General features: G+C 32.6%; 1 protein-coding gene and 1 non-coding gene across 3 annotated transcripts; both read left to right on the plus strand.

Annotated features, from left to right (window-relative positions):
* The first annotated feature begins 4,327 nt into the window (after positions 1-4,327).
* TRNAG-GCC lies at positions 4,328-4,398 on the plus strand. Its single transcript has one exon. It is a non-coding gene; the product is annotated as a tRNA-Gly (tRNA).
* An 8,270-nt stretch (positions 4,399-12,668) lies between these two features.
* On the plus strand, positions 12,669-16,266 carry LOC114379121. Of its 2 annotated transcripts, none has more exons than XM_028337706.1 (4): positions 12,669-13,064; positions 13,129-13,346; positions 13,560-13,788; positions 15,710-16,266. In XM_028337706.1, the coding sequence occupies exons 2-4, from the start codon at positions 13,140-13,142 to the stop codon at positions 16,138-16,140; spliced, it is 867 nt and encodes a 288-aa protein (XP_028193507.1). In that variant the 5' UTR covers positions 12,669-13,064; positions 13,129-13,139; the 3' UTR covers positions 16,141-16,266. The 2 variants fall into 2 exon arrangements, with proteins under 2 accessions (XP_028193507.1, XP_028193508.1); XM_028337707.1 differs by having other exon boundaries at positions 12,669-13,010.
* Positions 16,267-18,185: the final 1,919 nt, after the last annotated feature.

Below are 18,185 nucleotides of genomic sequence, written 5' to 3' on the forward strand. Positions count from 1 at the left end.
GGCTGCAGGAGGCCCGCCGGGCGTTTGGACGAGATTTTGTTTTGCTGACAGACGGAGCATCGTTTGATGAAATGGCGAACGTCATCCTTAAGGTTTGCCCAGAAAAAGTTGGATTGGATGTGGTGGGTGGTCTTTGCGATGTCGAGGTGGCCACCCAAAGGCATTGCATGGTATTCAGATAATAAGCTAGGGATGCAAGGATTGTTACTGTGCAACCAGATTCGTCCCTTAAACAAGATTAAATTGTTGCAGAAGGTGTAACCTGGGTAGCTAGCTGGGTTAGAGAGAATCGAGTGCTTGAGTTGTTGGAACTCCGGGGTGGATTCTAACGACTTGCGGATATCACTAAGGAAATCCAACTGAGGGACTGAGAGGATGAGTAGCTGCGCCGTGGGTGGTGGAGCTCGAGAGAGAGCGTCAGCCACTACGTTGGTTGCTCCTGCCTTGTATTGTATGGAGTAGTCATACCCCAAAAGATTTGATAGATAATAATGCTGCTCTGGAGTTTGTATGATTTGTGTCATCAATTCTCGAATGCTCTTATGGTCTGTGAGAATCGTGAATGGACGACCCAACAAGTATTGTCTCCATTTACGCACAGTTGCAACAATGGCGTGGAGCTCACGAATATATGTGGAAGCCTGGGTTAGTCGAGGACTGAGACCCTTACTGAAGTAAGCTAAGGGGTGTCCTTTCTAGGTGAGGACGGCGCCGATAGCCATCGCGGAGGCATCCGTTTTGATCACGAAAGGTTCGGCAAAGTTGGGTAGTGCTAATACCAGAGCGTTAGTCATGGCATACTTGAGCTGAATGAAAGCTTCTTGGGACTCAGTGGTCCATGTGAATGCATCTTTACAAAGTAAGCTTGTGAGGGGAGCTGCAATGGCGGCATAACCTCGTATGAATTTTCTATAAAAGCCAATAAGGCCTAAGAAGGCGCGTAGTTCCCTGACGGACGTTGGGGTAGGCCATTGCACCATAGCTTGGATTTTCGAGGGTTCCGGCGTGACTCCATTGCCTGAAACCATGTGCCCCAGATATTCAATGGTTTGTTGCGCGAATAGACATTTAGATTGCTTGAGATAGAACTCAGCGTTTTGCAGTGCTTCGAAGATAGCCTCTAGGTGTTGGAGATGGGATGACAGGGAGCTGCTGTAGACCAAAATGTCATAAAAAAAAACTGTGACAAATCTTCGTAGAAAGGGCTGCAGGAAGTGGTTCATGGCGGATTGAAATGTTGATGGGGCATTGCTAAGCCCGAAGGGCATCACGAGGTATTCGAAGTGGCCATTATGTGTTCGAAAGGCGGTTTTCTCCACGTCTGCTTCATGCATCAGAATTTGGTGGAAACCCTGCCAGAGATCGAGTTTGGAGAACCAAGTGGCCTGTCCTAGCTCATCTAACAGCTCGTCGATCATTGGTATGAGAAACCGATCGTGAATAGTAACTGCGTTGAGGGCCCTGTAATCAACGCATAGCCTCCACGTACCGTCTTTCTTCTTTACCAGGAGAACCAGTGAAGAATATGGACTGGAACTGGGTCGTATGAGGCCAACTGAGAGGAGATCGGAGACTTGCTTCTCAATTTCATTCTTTTGGAAGTGGGGGTACCTGTACGGCCTGACGTTGATGGGGGCTGTGGCGGGTTGTAGTGTAACGCGGTGAACCACTTGACGAGGTGGTGGTAGTCGTGAGGGAGTCTGGAACAGATGGTTGTATCGGAGAAGAAGATGCTGAATGGAAGGGAAGGGATGTTGGGCCAGGGCAGTTTCGGGTGTGGTTACGGGTCAGACACTGAGCTGATAAAAAGCTGAAGTGGCACCTGTTTGAATGAACCGCTTTAGTTGGGCCGGGGATACGGGTTCAAGCCAAATTGCTGAGTCTGCTGTTAACAACACCTCCTGGCCATGATGAGTGAAGTTCATGATACGTGATGTGTAGTCCGTTGTTATTGGGCCTAACTTCTTCAGCCAGTCGACTCCCAGGACGGCATCAGCTCCACTGATTTGCAAAAGGTGGAACGAAACGGAAAATGGGTGGCCCTGGATCGTGACTAACGTCTTAGGGCAGACTTGATTGCAATCCAAGGTGGAACCATTACCAACTAACACTTGCAGAGGTTGAGTGGATTGAATTGGAAGTTTCAGGAACTGAGCAATGCGTGGTTGAAGGAAGTTGTGAGTACTTCCGCTATCAACCAAAATGGTGAGTTGTGCGTTCTTCACGGAGCCAAAGATTCTGAAAGTGTCCGTTGACGGGGAACCTGATAACGCGTGAAGGCTAATATGGGAGCAGTTTGAATCCGCAGATGGCTCGTTGTTGGTATCGATGGAGGTAGGGAGAGCTTCCTCGAGCTCTGAAACGCTCACGTCGGGGTCAAGTTGTTGATCATCAGCGATGAGGAGCATGACTCGTCCTTTACAACGATGATTAGTGTTCCACTTCTCATCACAATTGTAACATAGCCCCTTTTCTCGTCGGAAAGCTATCTCGGCCGGGGAACGTTGCACGAATGGAGGTTTAGCTTTTGTAGTGGGGTTGGGTGTGAGAGGTTGAAGCGGTTTAGGCTGGTAGAGGTTGCGAGTGTTCGAGACCACTCTATCTCGAAGCTTCTCTTCTTGAAGCTTAGCGAGAGCAGTTGCTTGCAAGAGGGAGATTGGTTGTAGGGCCATTACCTCGCGACGGACATCGGCGTTTAAACCGGAAATGAAACAACTTAAAAGGAATGGGGGAGGAAGACCTACCACACGGTTTGCAAGGCGTTCAAATTCCGTTAGATACTCGTTGACGGAGCCTTTCTGTGTCAACTTGAACAAAACTCCCTTTGGATCATCGTAAAAGGTTGGAGCGAAGCGTGACTCAAGAGCCTGAAGAAAACCTTCCCAGGAGGTAATGAAGTCATTGGAGAACATCCACTGATACCAACTCAGTGCTGCGCCGTCGAGGTACAGGGAAGCAACTGTGATACGTTCCTCCTCCGGTGTATCCTGGTATTGAAAGAGTTGAGTGATCTTGAAGATCCAGCCTAAAGGATCATGACCATCAAACCGAGGAATGTCTAGCTTAACGGAATTACCTTGAGGCTTGTGGTGGTTTGCAGAGTTGGCCGCATTCCGGCCGGAGTCGTGAAGGCGAAGGTGATCGAGGATCGAATTAACCTTGCCAGAAAGATCCATGTATCGATCTGAGAGAGAGGCTTGACTATTGGTAAGGAGCGTTATGGCCTCTTCAAGGCAGTCTGTAGTGGTTTTTCTGGTTCCATGGTCGGCCATGGCGATGGCGACGGCGGTAGGTCGGACCAGTTGTTATGTTTCACGATGGCAAAGGGTACAAGGGAGAGGAGAGAGAGTTAAGCAATTCACACACGCCCTTATTCGAGGAAGGGAAAACTCCTGGATTTCGTAACTGAATATCTCTTACATGCTTGTGATTACACAGTTTGTATTATTTATAGCTATGCTCACGTAACTGCCTAACAGAATCAGTTAGAGCTAACGAATACAAGCACGTGCAGGAATGAACAAATGGCTCATGCTTGTCCTAACGGCCTGGGTTGAGGTTTCATGAAGATCCATGCATGTGGTCAACGTGGTAGTCCTTCAAGTGAATGGGTGCTGACTTGACCCGAACTGATCTGGGCCGTGCTTGGGCTGGGTTGCTAGCAGCTGAATTACTAACAATAAAAGAGTAAGTGAAATAAATTTCAACCATGCAATTATACTTAAATGATCAAAATTCCTGCTCTTATGGCAGATGAAAGAGACACTTTCTTTACTCGTTTGTAATCTTATTTTGTTATCTTTCATACTAATAAAAAAAATACTTAATAGTTAAAATTAAATATTAATTAACGTCAAATTACATTGGTCGAAATAAAATTTGATTTGAATTTTTTAGATAAAATCTTTATTTAAATTTTGTAAATGGAAAAAAATTGTAATAGAGGGAAAATATTCTACTAAAAAGTGGGTCAATACTTTCAACCTATATCTATTTGTTTTTTTTTTTTTTGGAGGAACCTATATCTATTGTTATAAAGTACTTTAATTTAATAAAAGAGATTGCTTTTGTTAAGGTTTTTAAACGCGTTTATTACTTGAATTCTTTATTGTTTTTATATTTTAATTAATATTAGAAAAACAAGTAGGCGCTTTTTTCTATTTTGTCAACTTTGAAATGATTTTGCCTCACTACGTGCAGTGAAAGGCAGCAATTTTATTGGACCACTCGAAAATTGGATCATGCGTACGTATTTTTGTCTTATCAGAATTGAACACCTCTGCAAGGAATAAGTCTTAAAATAATTTAAACAAAACATCTACAAGCAGCACCAGTGGTCTAGTGGTAGAATAGTACCCTGCCACGGTACAGACCCGGGTTCGATTCCCGGCTGGTGCAAGACATTTTTGAAAATGGGGTCAACTTCATTTTATTTTATCTTTTTTTCTTTGTTTGATTTCCGAGTGCCTTGTTTATGGAATAAGAATTCAGAACTCAAATTTTACTTTTGATAAAACTCATTATTTGCTTGTATATGATTCATTAAAGTTGTTTTTGTGTTTCTTCTTTCCTTTCATGACATGCATGCGAAACTAAAATTAAGAGAATAGCACGCGCTAGACTTCAAATTTGTTTCTGGTGTATGACATTTCCAACTCTTTTAAAGCTCAAAACATCGATGGCCTGGTGATTTATGTATGGAGCACGGTTATTATGCTAGTATTTTTAGGTGTTTGAAATTGACTACTAGTATATACTATTCAGTCTGATGGTGGTTACTGATAGGTTTCTGACCTTAATTAAGAGGTGTTTAAATCCAAAAGTACACCTTATTTAAATTTAGATGCAAAAGAAGATTGTTTTAAAAGTCACAAGTCAGTGTGACAAGCAAGATAAATTTAGGGGTCTGTGATTTAGGTTAAGGCGGCCACTAGCTAGATCTGAAACTGGAGAATGGAGATAATTAGGAAATGTGTTATTGCTGGTGTAAATGTGACCTTGATAAAGCTGGATTGATTTCAGGCTATTAAAAGAACTGCATAATATATCTAGAATTCTAGATATTGATTCTGCCATATATAACAATCTGGGTTTTTATTATTAGCAATAACTTTCAGTAAAATTATGAAGTAGACAAGGTTTGGTGGTGCAATCGTATGTCATCCGATGAAGTATGATTAAACCATAAAGTGGCCATTCATGTTACACATGGCATGGGACTGAAACAATGCAAGTTGCATTATGTTAGGGTTTGTTGGTGCTTACCTAATCAGCATACTTTCTAATTAATTTTCCCTTCTCCGGTATTTGTACTATATGTTTATATGATATATCAACATAATTTTGTGAGTTCTAACCTATTGCTTACTACTATTAAGAGCCAATTGATAATAGACAACATTGTCACAAACATAAAGTACGACAAAATGACAACACGTTTGAAAATGACAAAAACTAAATTATGACCAAAATTTAAATAAATAAAAAATCAGATAGCCAATTCGTTGAGTGCTTCACGCAAATTGTTCGATCATTCAAGAAAACGGCATTTGACTTATTCATTTTTGACGAATATAATTTTGACAGATCTAGAGAACTCTTGCAAGAACAAAAAATACTTTTCCAACAAATTAATGATGCAAAGAAAATTTGTATTTACTTAAAAGGATAGCCCAGGCCCTACAGTTTAAGCACCGTGTCACCTGCAAAGTGAGATGTGTGTTAAGTGTTGATGCCTCCTAAAACAAATTAAAGCTTATTTAGTGTGAAAATCACTACTAGGTTAGTAAGAATTTTCAACATCGATCATTAAGAATTTTCAATATTGGTTATTAATCGATTTTGAAATTACCAACGTTAAAAGTATTAACATTAACATTGATTTTTTTAAAACTGATGTTGTTTTATCAACAAAAAACATAAGTTTTTCTAAAAATAAATGTTGTTTTTTGCTCACCAACATCGATGTTGTTTTCTAATAAAATAACATCGGTTTTTTTTAGTTTTTTGGAATTTTTTTAATATCCTGACTGTTTTTTTAATTACCAACTGTAATTATACATAACACAACTTATCATTTAAAGTTGTAAAAATTCTAAAAATAAACATAAGCCATCATTGAAAAGAAGTAAATGAAAATTAAAACAAGCAAAATTAGATTATGCAATATATTTTATAGGATAAACTATCTATCCATAAAATGATTTACTTACTTTGTACCCCATTGCCCAGAGGCTCTTCGCTATGCGAAGGTATGGGGGAGAGATGTTGTACGCAACCTTACCCTTGCATATGCAAAGAGGCTGTTTCCGGATTCGAACCCATGACCAACAAGTCACCAAGGCACAACTTTACCGCTGCACCAGGGCTCGCCCTCATCTATCCATAAAATGATAAGTTGACAAAAAGATTCCTAGCAGAAAGATTCCTAGCATCATTTCTAATAAAATATACTATCCAGAGTTATAAACAAATATTTACAGATATTAGTATAGTATAATGTACTTAAATTACAAACAAATCCAAAATAAAACAAAGTTAGATGTTGAATATGAGAACTCAAATATAATTTGCATTCTAGTTTTCAAATTTCGTGATTATGCAAAAGTCCTCCATGTACAACCAAATTTTGCAGACTTTCTCCAATGATTATAAATAATCCTGCATTCCGTAATTCCTTCCAAATTCAGATGAATGAATCCTACACATTTCATAAACAAGTACATGATACTCTGGCATATCTTGAAATTAACATTAAGCTCATCTTAAATATGTATATGATTTTAAAATTGGATAGATAAAAGTGCTTTTGTACTGATTATATACAGTGTCGAGTTACTCACCAAATTGTTGCAAGTCACTTTATAATCATTCAATAGGACTTAAAAAGTGTCTGAGTTAGGAATTTGGTGGTATAAGGAGTGCCATTTAGGATAAGCTTTTGGTTCAAAGCTACTTTTATTCAATCACTGTGTGAAAATTTATTGGATTTAGAATTTTGTGTTTTCAGTTGTTCCATTTTTAATAAAATATACTAGAAAATGTGTGTACGTGCGTGTGTACTGGGGCAATTGGAAGTTTTCTTTAGGGATGAACATTAGCTTGCATGATTGTAAACTGTTCTTAGAGATACCCTAAAAAATATGAGTGTTGAGATTTGATTCTTTTAGTGCGGGTGAATTGATTATTTTACCAACATTGTTTTATTCTCTATTTTGGCATGCATATCCTTGAATGAATTCTGAATTTTCTGAAAAGGTGAGACTCATATAGGCTTTCTTGAGATTTGTGAATTATTTTGATTAGTTATTTCCTTAGTTGACCACTTTGAGCCTCAATGATTATTTCTTTGTTGGTCCTTAAACTATATTGTGTAAATATTATTGATGTGAGGAAAAGATGGGAACTAATATATATTGCAGGTTGTGCCAATAAATAAATCTCAAGTGCTTCTCTCAAGTGAAATCAAAGACAAAAAATGATCGATGAAAAAAAAGAGGAAAAAGAAGAAAAATAAGAAAAGATAAAACTAAAACAAAAATGAGAAAAGAAAGAAAGAAAGAATATGTGTGTGTGTGGTGCAAAAATAGGTAAAGTTCCTCTGTTTTCTAAGTGTTTTCATATGATTGAGTGAAACCCTTTGTTAGGCTATTTGTTTTAGTACCTACCTTACACAATATGTTTGCTCCCATTACAACCTAACATGCCTCACTTATTTGTAATTTTTAGATTTGTTTGAATTAAGTTGATTGTTCTACAAAGTTTTGAACTTGCTCATTGAATTGTGATCTTAAGTGTAACTGTCTATCTATATAATATTGTAAAACATTGAGAGATGGTGAGCAGAGTGAACTTGAAACTCTTTAAGATTGTTTGCATGTTAATTATTAGCCTAATGGATTCCTGAGTGGATTTTTTATGTCTCATTGTGTGAGTTTTTACTTGTTAAATAAATGAGAATTTTTGTTGCATGAGTTCTGACTCAGGAGAATTTGTTTTGATTGGAAACTGAAATAATTGTTTGAGGACAAGCAATGTATAAGTGTAGGGAGGTTGATACACCACTTTTTGGGTGATATTTTGTGCCATTTTGTATCTATTTTGTTGGTAGAATTCACATTTATTGTAGAAGTACAATTTCTCAATTATGTGAAAAAGTTGAAAATTGCATAATTTTTGTTGAAGATTTGAAGACTTTGCTCTTGATTACGGTCGTGATAAATTTACCATGACTGTGATAATCAACACAACCAAAGTCAGATGATAACAACTCTCTCAGAATAATGTCAAAGATTCGACAACGATCATGCTAAACTCATCATGACCATGGTCAATTCATGAGGGTCATGGTCAATCAAGAGGGCAATAGTCAATTCATAATGGGCCAGAGCTCCAGCGTCACTTCGTACCACGACCATGGCAGATTTACCACACAGTTGTAGTGCACATTTTCATGCTGGTAACTTTAGAAAGCTTTATATAGGTCTCTAGATTTTATGAAAACAATCTTTAGTTTTACTTTTATTCTTTTATGATAGATTTTATGAAAACAATCTTTAGTTTTACTTTTATTCTTTTATGAATTTGAGAGAACATTGAGAGCTTTTAAGAGTTGAAGAGCATTGACAATATCGTTAAGATGAATCGTGATCATCGTTCCTGCCTATTGGTATGTCTATGTTTATTTTGTATAGGATAACTAGTTTTGCTTTGATCATAAGTGATCAGTCCCCCTAGTACGGATTATGATGTAAGTGTCTATTTGTATCATTCTTCTTGTTTTTAATCAAATTCCTCATTGTTTTATGTTAATTGATTTTCTTCCTTTTTTTACTTTTTATTTGGAATCACACATTCTAATACTTAATCAATTGCATAGTAGTGATCATTTGCATGTAATTGATAGATCTAGGTAGACAATGTTTTACACAAAATTAAATGATCAAACTGTTTGAATAATATTCAATATATTAATCAATTTTTAATTAATCATCCTTAGAATTGATTTTATCCTTTGACTTAATTTGATAGATTTATGATAATTTGGGTATTGATTTAAGTCAAAGAATATTTGTGACCTTGATCATAGACTTTGGTTGATTTTGGGAATCAACAATTAACTGAAATCTCTCTTTATATTCATTTATTTGTTTTCTTCTATAAATCAAAATCATAAAATTATTTAAATCCTCTTTTTAATTATTTTTACTATTAGTTTAATAAACTTGACTAATTGAAGATAGAACTGATCCTTTAAGTTTGATATCTGAACTTTAGTATTTATGATATTATTGTGTAGGATACACTTGTCCTTGTTCGAACACTATATATTATATGCATCATCAAACTTCTTGGAAGTTACAACAGTCTTTTGTGTAAATTTATGCAAAGATAACCCACTTGAGAGAGCATCAAATCGAAAATCTAAAGGTCACGTGTTCGATCCATGCTCACCACATTTTTTTCTTCTTTTTTTTCTCGTGGTGCCTTTGTTTCTGGCAAAACATGTCAAAGTGGAAAACATACATATACTGTATTCATTTGCATCAGTTTCACACAAATTTCACTTTCAAGATGACTCGGCTTAAACTCAAAGCTATCTTTTAAATAAACAAATCATTTCTACATCTTTTATTGCAAAAAAGAGACTTATCAAACTTTTTGCAAGTTGCAATATTATTTTGTCAAATTTATATTCGTCTAATATGCATATGTCATATGACATGTGAAGCTCTTGAATTATCCTCACGAAAGAAAGTGACTAATATATATTGTGTAATCATTTTATTATATCATGTAAAATGTTGTGTGTTATCCGTTGGCTCTTAATAGTACTAAATAATCACATAATGGGATTTTTTTTTATCAATTACTCTATTCTTTTGTTTCCTTTATGGTTTATCATGTTGGTTGAGTACGTAAGCTTTTTTTATGATTACTTTATTCGTGATTTTTTAATCTGCTTTACCCTTTTACTGTTTCTAAGCAGTGTAGGTGTGACAACTAAGACATTAGACAGTGATAATTAAATTCAAGGAGCTTATCCACCCTTTTTTTTTCTTCCTTTTTTAGACCCAACTTATTCTTTACTCTCAAACTTTTTGACTTTTTTATTTATCTATAGAAGATAACAAGTGAGTTGTAGACTATTGTTTCATTTTCCTAGAATATTTTAATCTACATTTTACATCTTTTTAAGAGACAACCAAACCAACAACTGTTTTTAACAAAAGTTCCATCAGATTTGAAGAAATCTAATTGTGGGATAAATATATGAGATTTAAAGTAAATTTTAAAGAAAAAGTATTATTATTATTATTTTAAATAAAAGTCATATATATTGGGCATTTTTTGTCAATATATGTAGTCTTTTTGACAATATATATATGGGTTCTCTTATGTTTAATAACAATTAAGAACAAATAATTTAGGATGTATTGGTAAAATTATCTTATAAGTTAGCTAAAATTTATAATTTATAAGTTTGGAACAGTGAAGGATTTTTTTTCTTTCTGAATGTTAGGAGTACTGAAGTTAAAAGCTTATAAACTAAAATAACTAATAAATTAGTCAAAAGTAAGTTATAAATTACTAAAAGTGACTTATCAAAAGTACTCCTAATAAATATTATGATTAATTTTTTGACATAAAAATATTACAATTAATCAATTTGATTCATCTAAGTATATATTTTTTTATTTTTTTTATTATATAGTATGCCTTTCTTTCCTCCCGTCACTAGCTTTCATCTTATCGGGTTTTAATTGGTGAATTAGCGGGGCCGGGGGTATATTATTATAAAAATATTTATAGGCCCCCTTAAAATTTATAAAAAATATATTAAAATATAATACATAAAATTAAAATATTAATTAACACATGGGAAGAAAAAGAGAGAAGAGAAAACAATATAGATATGATAAATAACATAATGTCATAGAAAAAAGATAAAAAATGCTACTATAAATTTTAGTAGAATATTTGTGTCCACGTATAATTATCTAATTTATTCTATCTAATTTATTTCTTTTTTCATGTATTCTCTCTCTCTCTCCCTCCATCCCCCCCCCCCTCTCTCTCTCTCTCTCTCTCTCTATATATATATATATATATATATAAGAAACAAATAATTAATTTATCAAAAACAACAATTAATTAAGTTAGTGAATTTTAATTAATAATGTCAAAGAATTAGGTAATTTAAGCAGTTGCTATATTTTTACAACATTATTATTCGTAATTCAAATAATAACTTTTTTCACTAATGTAAGCGTGACTTCAAAATGTTAATAGGTAAATAGATGCATTTATTTATGAAATAGTTGAATGTTTCGTCAATAAATTTCATAATAACTAAGGGTATAAAAGAAAATATACAATTAATACATTTAAAAATAAGTCTATATTTCTATAATAGGAGTTAGAAAAATGTATCTATTGTTTTTTATACAAAGAATTAAAGATAGTATTATTTTTATACTCAATGTAGTTATATTTTTTTATTTATAAAAAATATTATATATATATATATAATATTTAATTTTTATACATATTTTATGCATACAAAATTATATTTTTATTTATTAAATTATATTTTTTTCTTAACTCCCCTCGAACCGAATTTTTGGGGGCGAAACCTGTCATTTTGTGCTTAATTATGCTATCGTAAACTATTTTCATTTGAACCTACCTTTCAAAAAATTTGGAAGTTTTATAGTTCTTTGATCTTCACTTTTATAATAAAATAAGTATGCCCTTATCTCTTTATTAATTTCCAACACGGTTTTTAACCTAACATGCAACCTTCATGGATATGTTACTCATAAAGTGAATATTACAAGTGAATGTATTTATAATTTATAGATTTACTCAATTAAAAATAAAGAAAAATAAGCAAAGAACACTAATTAAATGCTATTTAATGTAGAGAGAGAAAGAGAAAAAGAAAAAAAGTAAATATATTAGGTTTTTTATAATGCTCATAAGTTTGAACATATGACTTCATACATACTATTCTAATCCCAACACTAGGCCAACCTTAATAAATTGCAAATATATATAACATGTTAGAAAAAAAAGAAAATAATAATAAATATTGATGGAGTATTTCATATATGAAAATATATAGGACTAGTGCAAGACTAAAGCAACTCAAACTCAAGATTAAGGTCCACCAACAAAAAAAAGTTATTTTTTCTTAATTTTTATAAAGCACAAAAGATCTCATATGTTGGCCAAAAGATCACATATATATGTTGGAAAAATGGTCCAATATTAATATATGAATTTTATTTAAAATAATATTGTTTTAAAAAAATTACTTTAAGTTTCACTTACTATTGGATCAGCTTGAGTTTTTCACCAATACACCCTAAATTTATCCTACAATTAGGTGTTTTTCAAATCTGAAGGAACTTTTGTTAAAATTAGTTGTTGGCTATCTGTTAAAAAGATGGAAAATGTAAATTAAAAGATTGGAGGAAAATGAAACATTTGCCTATAACTCACAGTCAAAAGTTTGAGAGTAAAGAGTAAGCTTGAGTGTCGAAAAAAGAAAAGAAAAGAAAGAGAGACATATTATTATCTAAAAATCAATTAAAAAAACTTATATATAATATAGTCACTCTTAAAAAGCATCCATAAAAACATTATTGAAATGATACGAATATCCTCCAATCAGTGCCATCAGCACAAAAGGATCTGAGCTATACAAATATTTTATGAGCTTTTCTGTTCAGCTTTTTCCGTGAAAAAATAAAGTAACTAATAAACACATTGATGATACCCACTAACATTTAAAAATGAAACTATAAGGCAAATTGTAAAGACTTCATGAAGGTTCAGTTTGAAGAAAAAAAAATTCGCATTTCATTTGGAATGTACCATGTTTCACAGTGAAGCTAATCATCCCCATGGTGAGAAGAACATGCTACGAGGATAGAATATGCGGACAACTGAAACCGATTGGATCCCATGAAGGCATCCAACGTCATGGCCATGAATAAAACCATGTGAAACTTGTACCATAATTTTTTTAATTTGAGTTGAAGTGCTCACACTCACGGGTACCACACCTCAACACATATCTCTCTCTAATTATATATATAGAAGCATTAACATTCTTTGCAGTTTGCACACTCATGGACAAAGAATTCTCCACTATACCGGTTGCCGGCCGGAGCTCCGACGATGTGAGCTTTGCTGATACAGTTTTTGGGTTTTGGGATTCATCCAATTCAAGCAATGATCGCGACGACGACGACGACGATGACGACGACGATGATGAAACCATTTGTACTGCGGAAAATGGTAAAGCATTTTGGGAGGAACAATATCAACTTCTTAAGGTATACAACTTACTACACAAATTCTAGAACAATATTTACATCTACTATCTATAATTCACCACAAATCTTGTCATGAAGGGGAACAAAAAGTTTTACTTGGTTTGGGAACCAAATCACTGTCTTGTTTCATGCATAGAAAGTTGAATCCTTAACTTTTTAATTGAATGAATTGAAATAGATAATTTCAATTTTTCTTTTTTTCCATTTGCAAAGGCAATTTTGTGCAGGACCAGTTCATATGAGACAAAAGTTCGGCAAGCAACGAAGGGGGTTCTAAGAGAACTGAACATATCGGAGATGCTTTGTATTTGCCGGAGGGCAGAGGTGGCTAAGAGTTGCAGGAATTGCTTGCTGAGGGAAGTATGTGATCGATTATTGAACCTTGGCTACAATTGTGCCATTTGCAAATCTAAATGGAGGAGTTCACCCGAAATCCCATCAGGTATTATTTTGAAATTACCCATCATTCAAATTGTTAACGAAATTAAAGCAAAACAAATAAATCAAATTGCAAGTAGCATGTCTTGGTTTATGTATATCCGATAAGGATTTAAATTACAATTGTGGCTACCCCACTACTATCAATATGTTTCGTAACTTATTTCAGTTAGTAGTAAAAAAAATTGTTTAAATGTTTGGTAAATATTTTTTTTATAGTTTTTGTTATTTTTTAAAATGTTAGATTCTAATTTTTAATTTTTTATATTTTTATCTTTAATATATCTATCTAATTTTTTAGTTATCTTTTTTAAATAAATTAAAATTTTATTATTATTTTTTTTATTTTATATTTTTTAGTTATTTCAATATAGTTAATTTAATCAAACATTTATAATTTAATTAATTAACTATTAAAATAATTGAAAGTATTCGATAAAATTAATGGTTGATTTATTTAGAAAGAATAACTAAAAAATTGAATAAATATATTGAAGATAAAAAAAAAATATAAAAAGATACAAACTTAAATAGTCAGTATTTTAAAAAAAATTAATTTTTAAGTAACATTTTAAACAATGATAAAAATTATTAAAAAATTTATTTATCAGACTGAGAAATAATTTTTTCAATTAATAAAAAATTAAAAACTAACTGAGAAGATTTATCAAAACTTAACCTACATCATGCTTATGATTTTGATTATCATAGATGCTTGTGAATCTCTTAGAATTATAAAATAAATATGTAATCGCAGTGTAGTGCAGCTATGATGATGTCATGACTAAGTATGGTTACATAATTTTTTTTCCCATAAAAAAAAGAATGTCATGACTAGATATACACTCTGCGGTTTAAAAAGCTTGACATCAAAATTAATCCTATCGGAAATGGTAATAACAAGTTCACAATCCGTATTCTGGTACTCGTGGGTTCTGCTAAAAAGTATTCAATGTATCACATTAAGTATTTTTTACTTAAAAAAGCACAATAAATATTTGGTTTTATTAATATTTTAGTCCTTGTTTCAATTTCTATAAAATTTTACTTTTCTTTTGTTCTCTAAAAATTACAAAAATTGCATACTTTTATTTTTTGGTGAAGGGAAAAAATTATATTATTTTTAAAATATAAGAATTAAAAATTACACTATTATTTAATAACTTTTTATTAGATTTTTTAAATATAATAATTGGTATAAATTTTATTTTTGAAGAAAAATAATTGGTATAACTTAAATGTGATATAAATTAATCTCTCCTTATGTGAGTATACAAAACAAAAGGTTCTTCGTGCTAATTAATATGCTATAGCAGCCTATTTGTTGAATAGTGGGTTGAGAGTTTCTTTGATGCATATTTATAGGGAAGCAAATTCATGGGCTACAGATGCTTCGGCCAATATAGCTACTAGTTTAGAAGTTGAGTATGTGATGGTTGAGCAACAATAGATGTTTTGAAGCAGTTGTTTTTAGCTTATAGTATTGGGTCTCTATTCTCTACTTCACGAATGGTTATTCTGTCATTTCGTTCTTTTGGGGCCATGGCCGTATATATTACCCGTAATTTGACCTTCGATCACGTCAACCCAAAAAAAAAAAAAAACTAACACTCTAACGAAACTAATTCAAAATGAAAAGAGATAATTGAATAAAAAAAGTCGGCACAAAATACATACATGTGTCTAGTTTTTGGACAGGTTTTATATATATAAGAGTGTGGTGATATATATATATATATATATATATATAGTTGTGTGATTTTGACTGATACTGCATTTGTGGCAAATAACATTTTTTTTATAACTATAGAATATAGATTGTAATTATGATTTCTTTACATATACATGGAACTTTATTTGCTAGGTATTGAGTACAAACTTATAGAATGATCAAATGGTATTGTTTTTACCCACGATTGTTTCAGGGGAGCATACTTATTTGGAAGTGAGAAATAATGTATCAAACACCAAACGAGGGGCAGTAAAAGTGGTGATTGAATTGTACTTTAGAGCCGAATTCGAGATGGCACGGGCCAATGAAGAGTACAACAAATTAATTAAGCGATTACCCGAAGTATTTGTTGGTAAATCAGACAGATTAAGAGCGTTAGTCAAGATTATGTGCTCAGCATCGAAAAAATGCATGAAGGAGAAAAAAATGCACATTGGACCATGGAGGAAACACAAGTACATGCAAGCTAAGTGGTTCAGCACGTGCGAAATGTCCACAACGGAATCACTGCCAACGATAATGAACTCTGCTCAGCAACCAAAAGCTAAGGCTTCAATGCTCACTTTTGATTTATTAGATAACATTATTCACGGGTTGCACTGTACTACAGTTGAGGTCGTGTGAAAATGGGATGATGAGGAATCTTGTTAATTATGTTTTCATGTCATAATAGTATATGGCTGTGTTAAAATACTGTAAAAATTTAGTAAGTTAATATGATGATCATCGTTTTTCTTTTTTTTTCTTTTATGCTATTGGTATGAATTATGAAATATATATTAATTTTGTCAATAATTAATCTTGACTAGAAATTAGTTTTAGTAAGATTTTTCTTTCAGTCACGTATTTCTTGATCTTGCTGAGAATTTGTTTAAGTGATTCAAAACATATTTTATTTGGATCAAGGATGAGGATCATAGTTTTTTAGTTGAACGACCTACCAAGAATAAGGAAAAAAATATTAGCTCAATTATTAATGTGTGATGGAAAACTGAAAATTTCTAGTTAAATGTAAGACCTTGTTTGGCGCATTATTGTTTTATTTGTGTTTTTTTTTTCATTTTCATGACCTTGTATCTCTTTTTTCATTTTTGATTCATTTTGATGACCTTGTTTCTCTTTTGATAAATCCTAACTGTGTGGAGAACATGCTATTCGCATAAACTAAAAAGTATATTACAACAACAACAAGAAGAAGCAGCTGTCTAATGTAAATAGCAATATTGTTAAGACTTAAACGGAGCCTGAAGTTATCAACTTCCAAGTTAGCTCCACGTGAGAATATTTTTTTAAGATCACATATATTCTACAGATGTAATTATATTTGAGTTAGGGTTACGAGTTCTGACAGATTCAGAAATATTTTTTAGTGGGAAAAAAAATAACTTATTATATTTTCGCAGGCAAAAAATATTATAAGCTTTTAGAGAAATTAGGAATGATTAAAATTAAAAATATAAAATTAGGACCAATTTATTTATCTGCTGATAAAATTGCTATCAATTTTTTTATATGAATTAAATTAATACTAATTTATTTCGTCTTTTATCATTTATTGTTTTTTACATTCAGTTTTAACAATAATTATTTTGTGGGAGCAACATTTATTTTTTTTATGGGGAAAGATAAGACAATTACTTGACATATTAAGTAAAAAAATACTTTGTGGGACAATTGCCCCATTACCTCCACTATGGATCTGCCACTGATTAGGAGCTACAAGACTTTTTAAACTCAAAATTACTCCTGGTCAATAGGGGAAAAGAATTATTGGTTCAATTCAATAAATATTTAATGTCACTTGAATATAGTTCCCCCTCTCTCAAAGTATTATTCTAACACACCATCAATAGTTTGAGTGGTATTGAATTCGATACTTTTAAACAAGTTTTCTAAGTTTTAAAAAAAAGAAGCATTCCCACACTAAATTATTCGGGCTGTTAACAAGTGGCTTCTTCAGGGCTTAAACTCCTCTTCCTAGCCCAATCCTATTGTGGGTCCTGAATAAGGGCCGACACGGGTTCTCTGGCAAACTTAACAGTTAGGAAAGAAAGTAAGACAAAATGAGAAAAAAAAAATACAAGTAAAGGAGAAATAAGAGAATTTGTCAACTTTTTGTCCATGATTTATTTTTGTTCACATTTCTGTTCATTCATATAATATAAAAATGATAAAAAAATTAAAAATTTGTTTCTTCCTGGGTTCTCTTTAAAATCAAACGTGGGGGCAGAAATAGGGATAGCATAATATCTCTTATTTTACATGTAAAAAAAATAATATGATCGAAATTAACATTGGAAGGAAGTTTGGAACAAAGTTCAAGATAATAAGAGTTTCGTATTCACAATGTGATGTTGTTTGTTTATTCAACACGCGTACGCTTTCATAACATGTACCTACATGCTTGCATATCCCACATAGGGTTTAATCTTTTTAACTTTTAAGTAAATAGCTAATTAAAGAAAAATATTAATTTAATGTTATATAAGATTTGATATGTCGCGTCACGAAATATAAACAAAAAGACTATGCAAAAAAAAAAAAAAAACGAGATCTTGAGAATAAGAAATTAAATTTATAATACTCTTTTTTTTTTCTTTCAATTATATCTAATAGAAAGCATTATAGTTAACTGAAAAGTATAGAATAATAATGTTGAAAATCCACCT

The sequence above is a fragment of the Glycine soja genome, chromosome 12, assembly GCF_004193775.1.
Source record: "Glycine soja cultivar W05 chromosome 12, ASM419377v2, whole genome shotgun sequence".
Classification (NCBI taxonomy): domain Eukaryota; kingdom Viridiplantae; phylum Streptophyta; class Magnoliopsida; order Fabales; family Fabaceae; genus Glycine; species Glycine soja.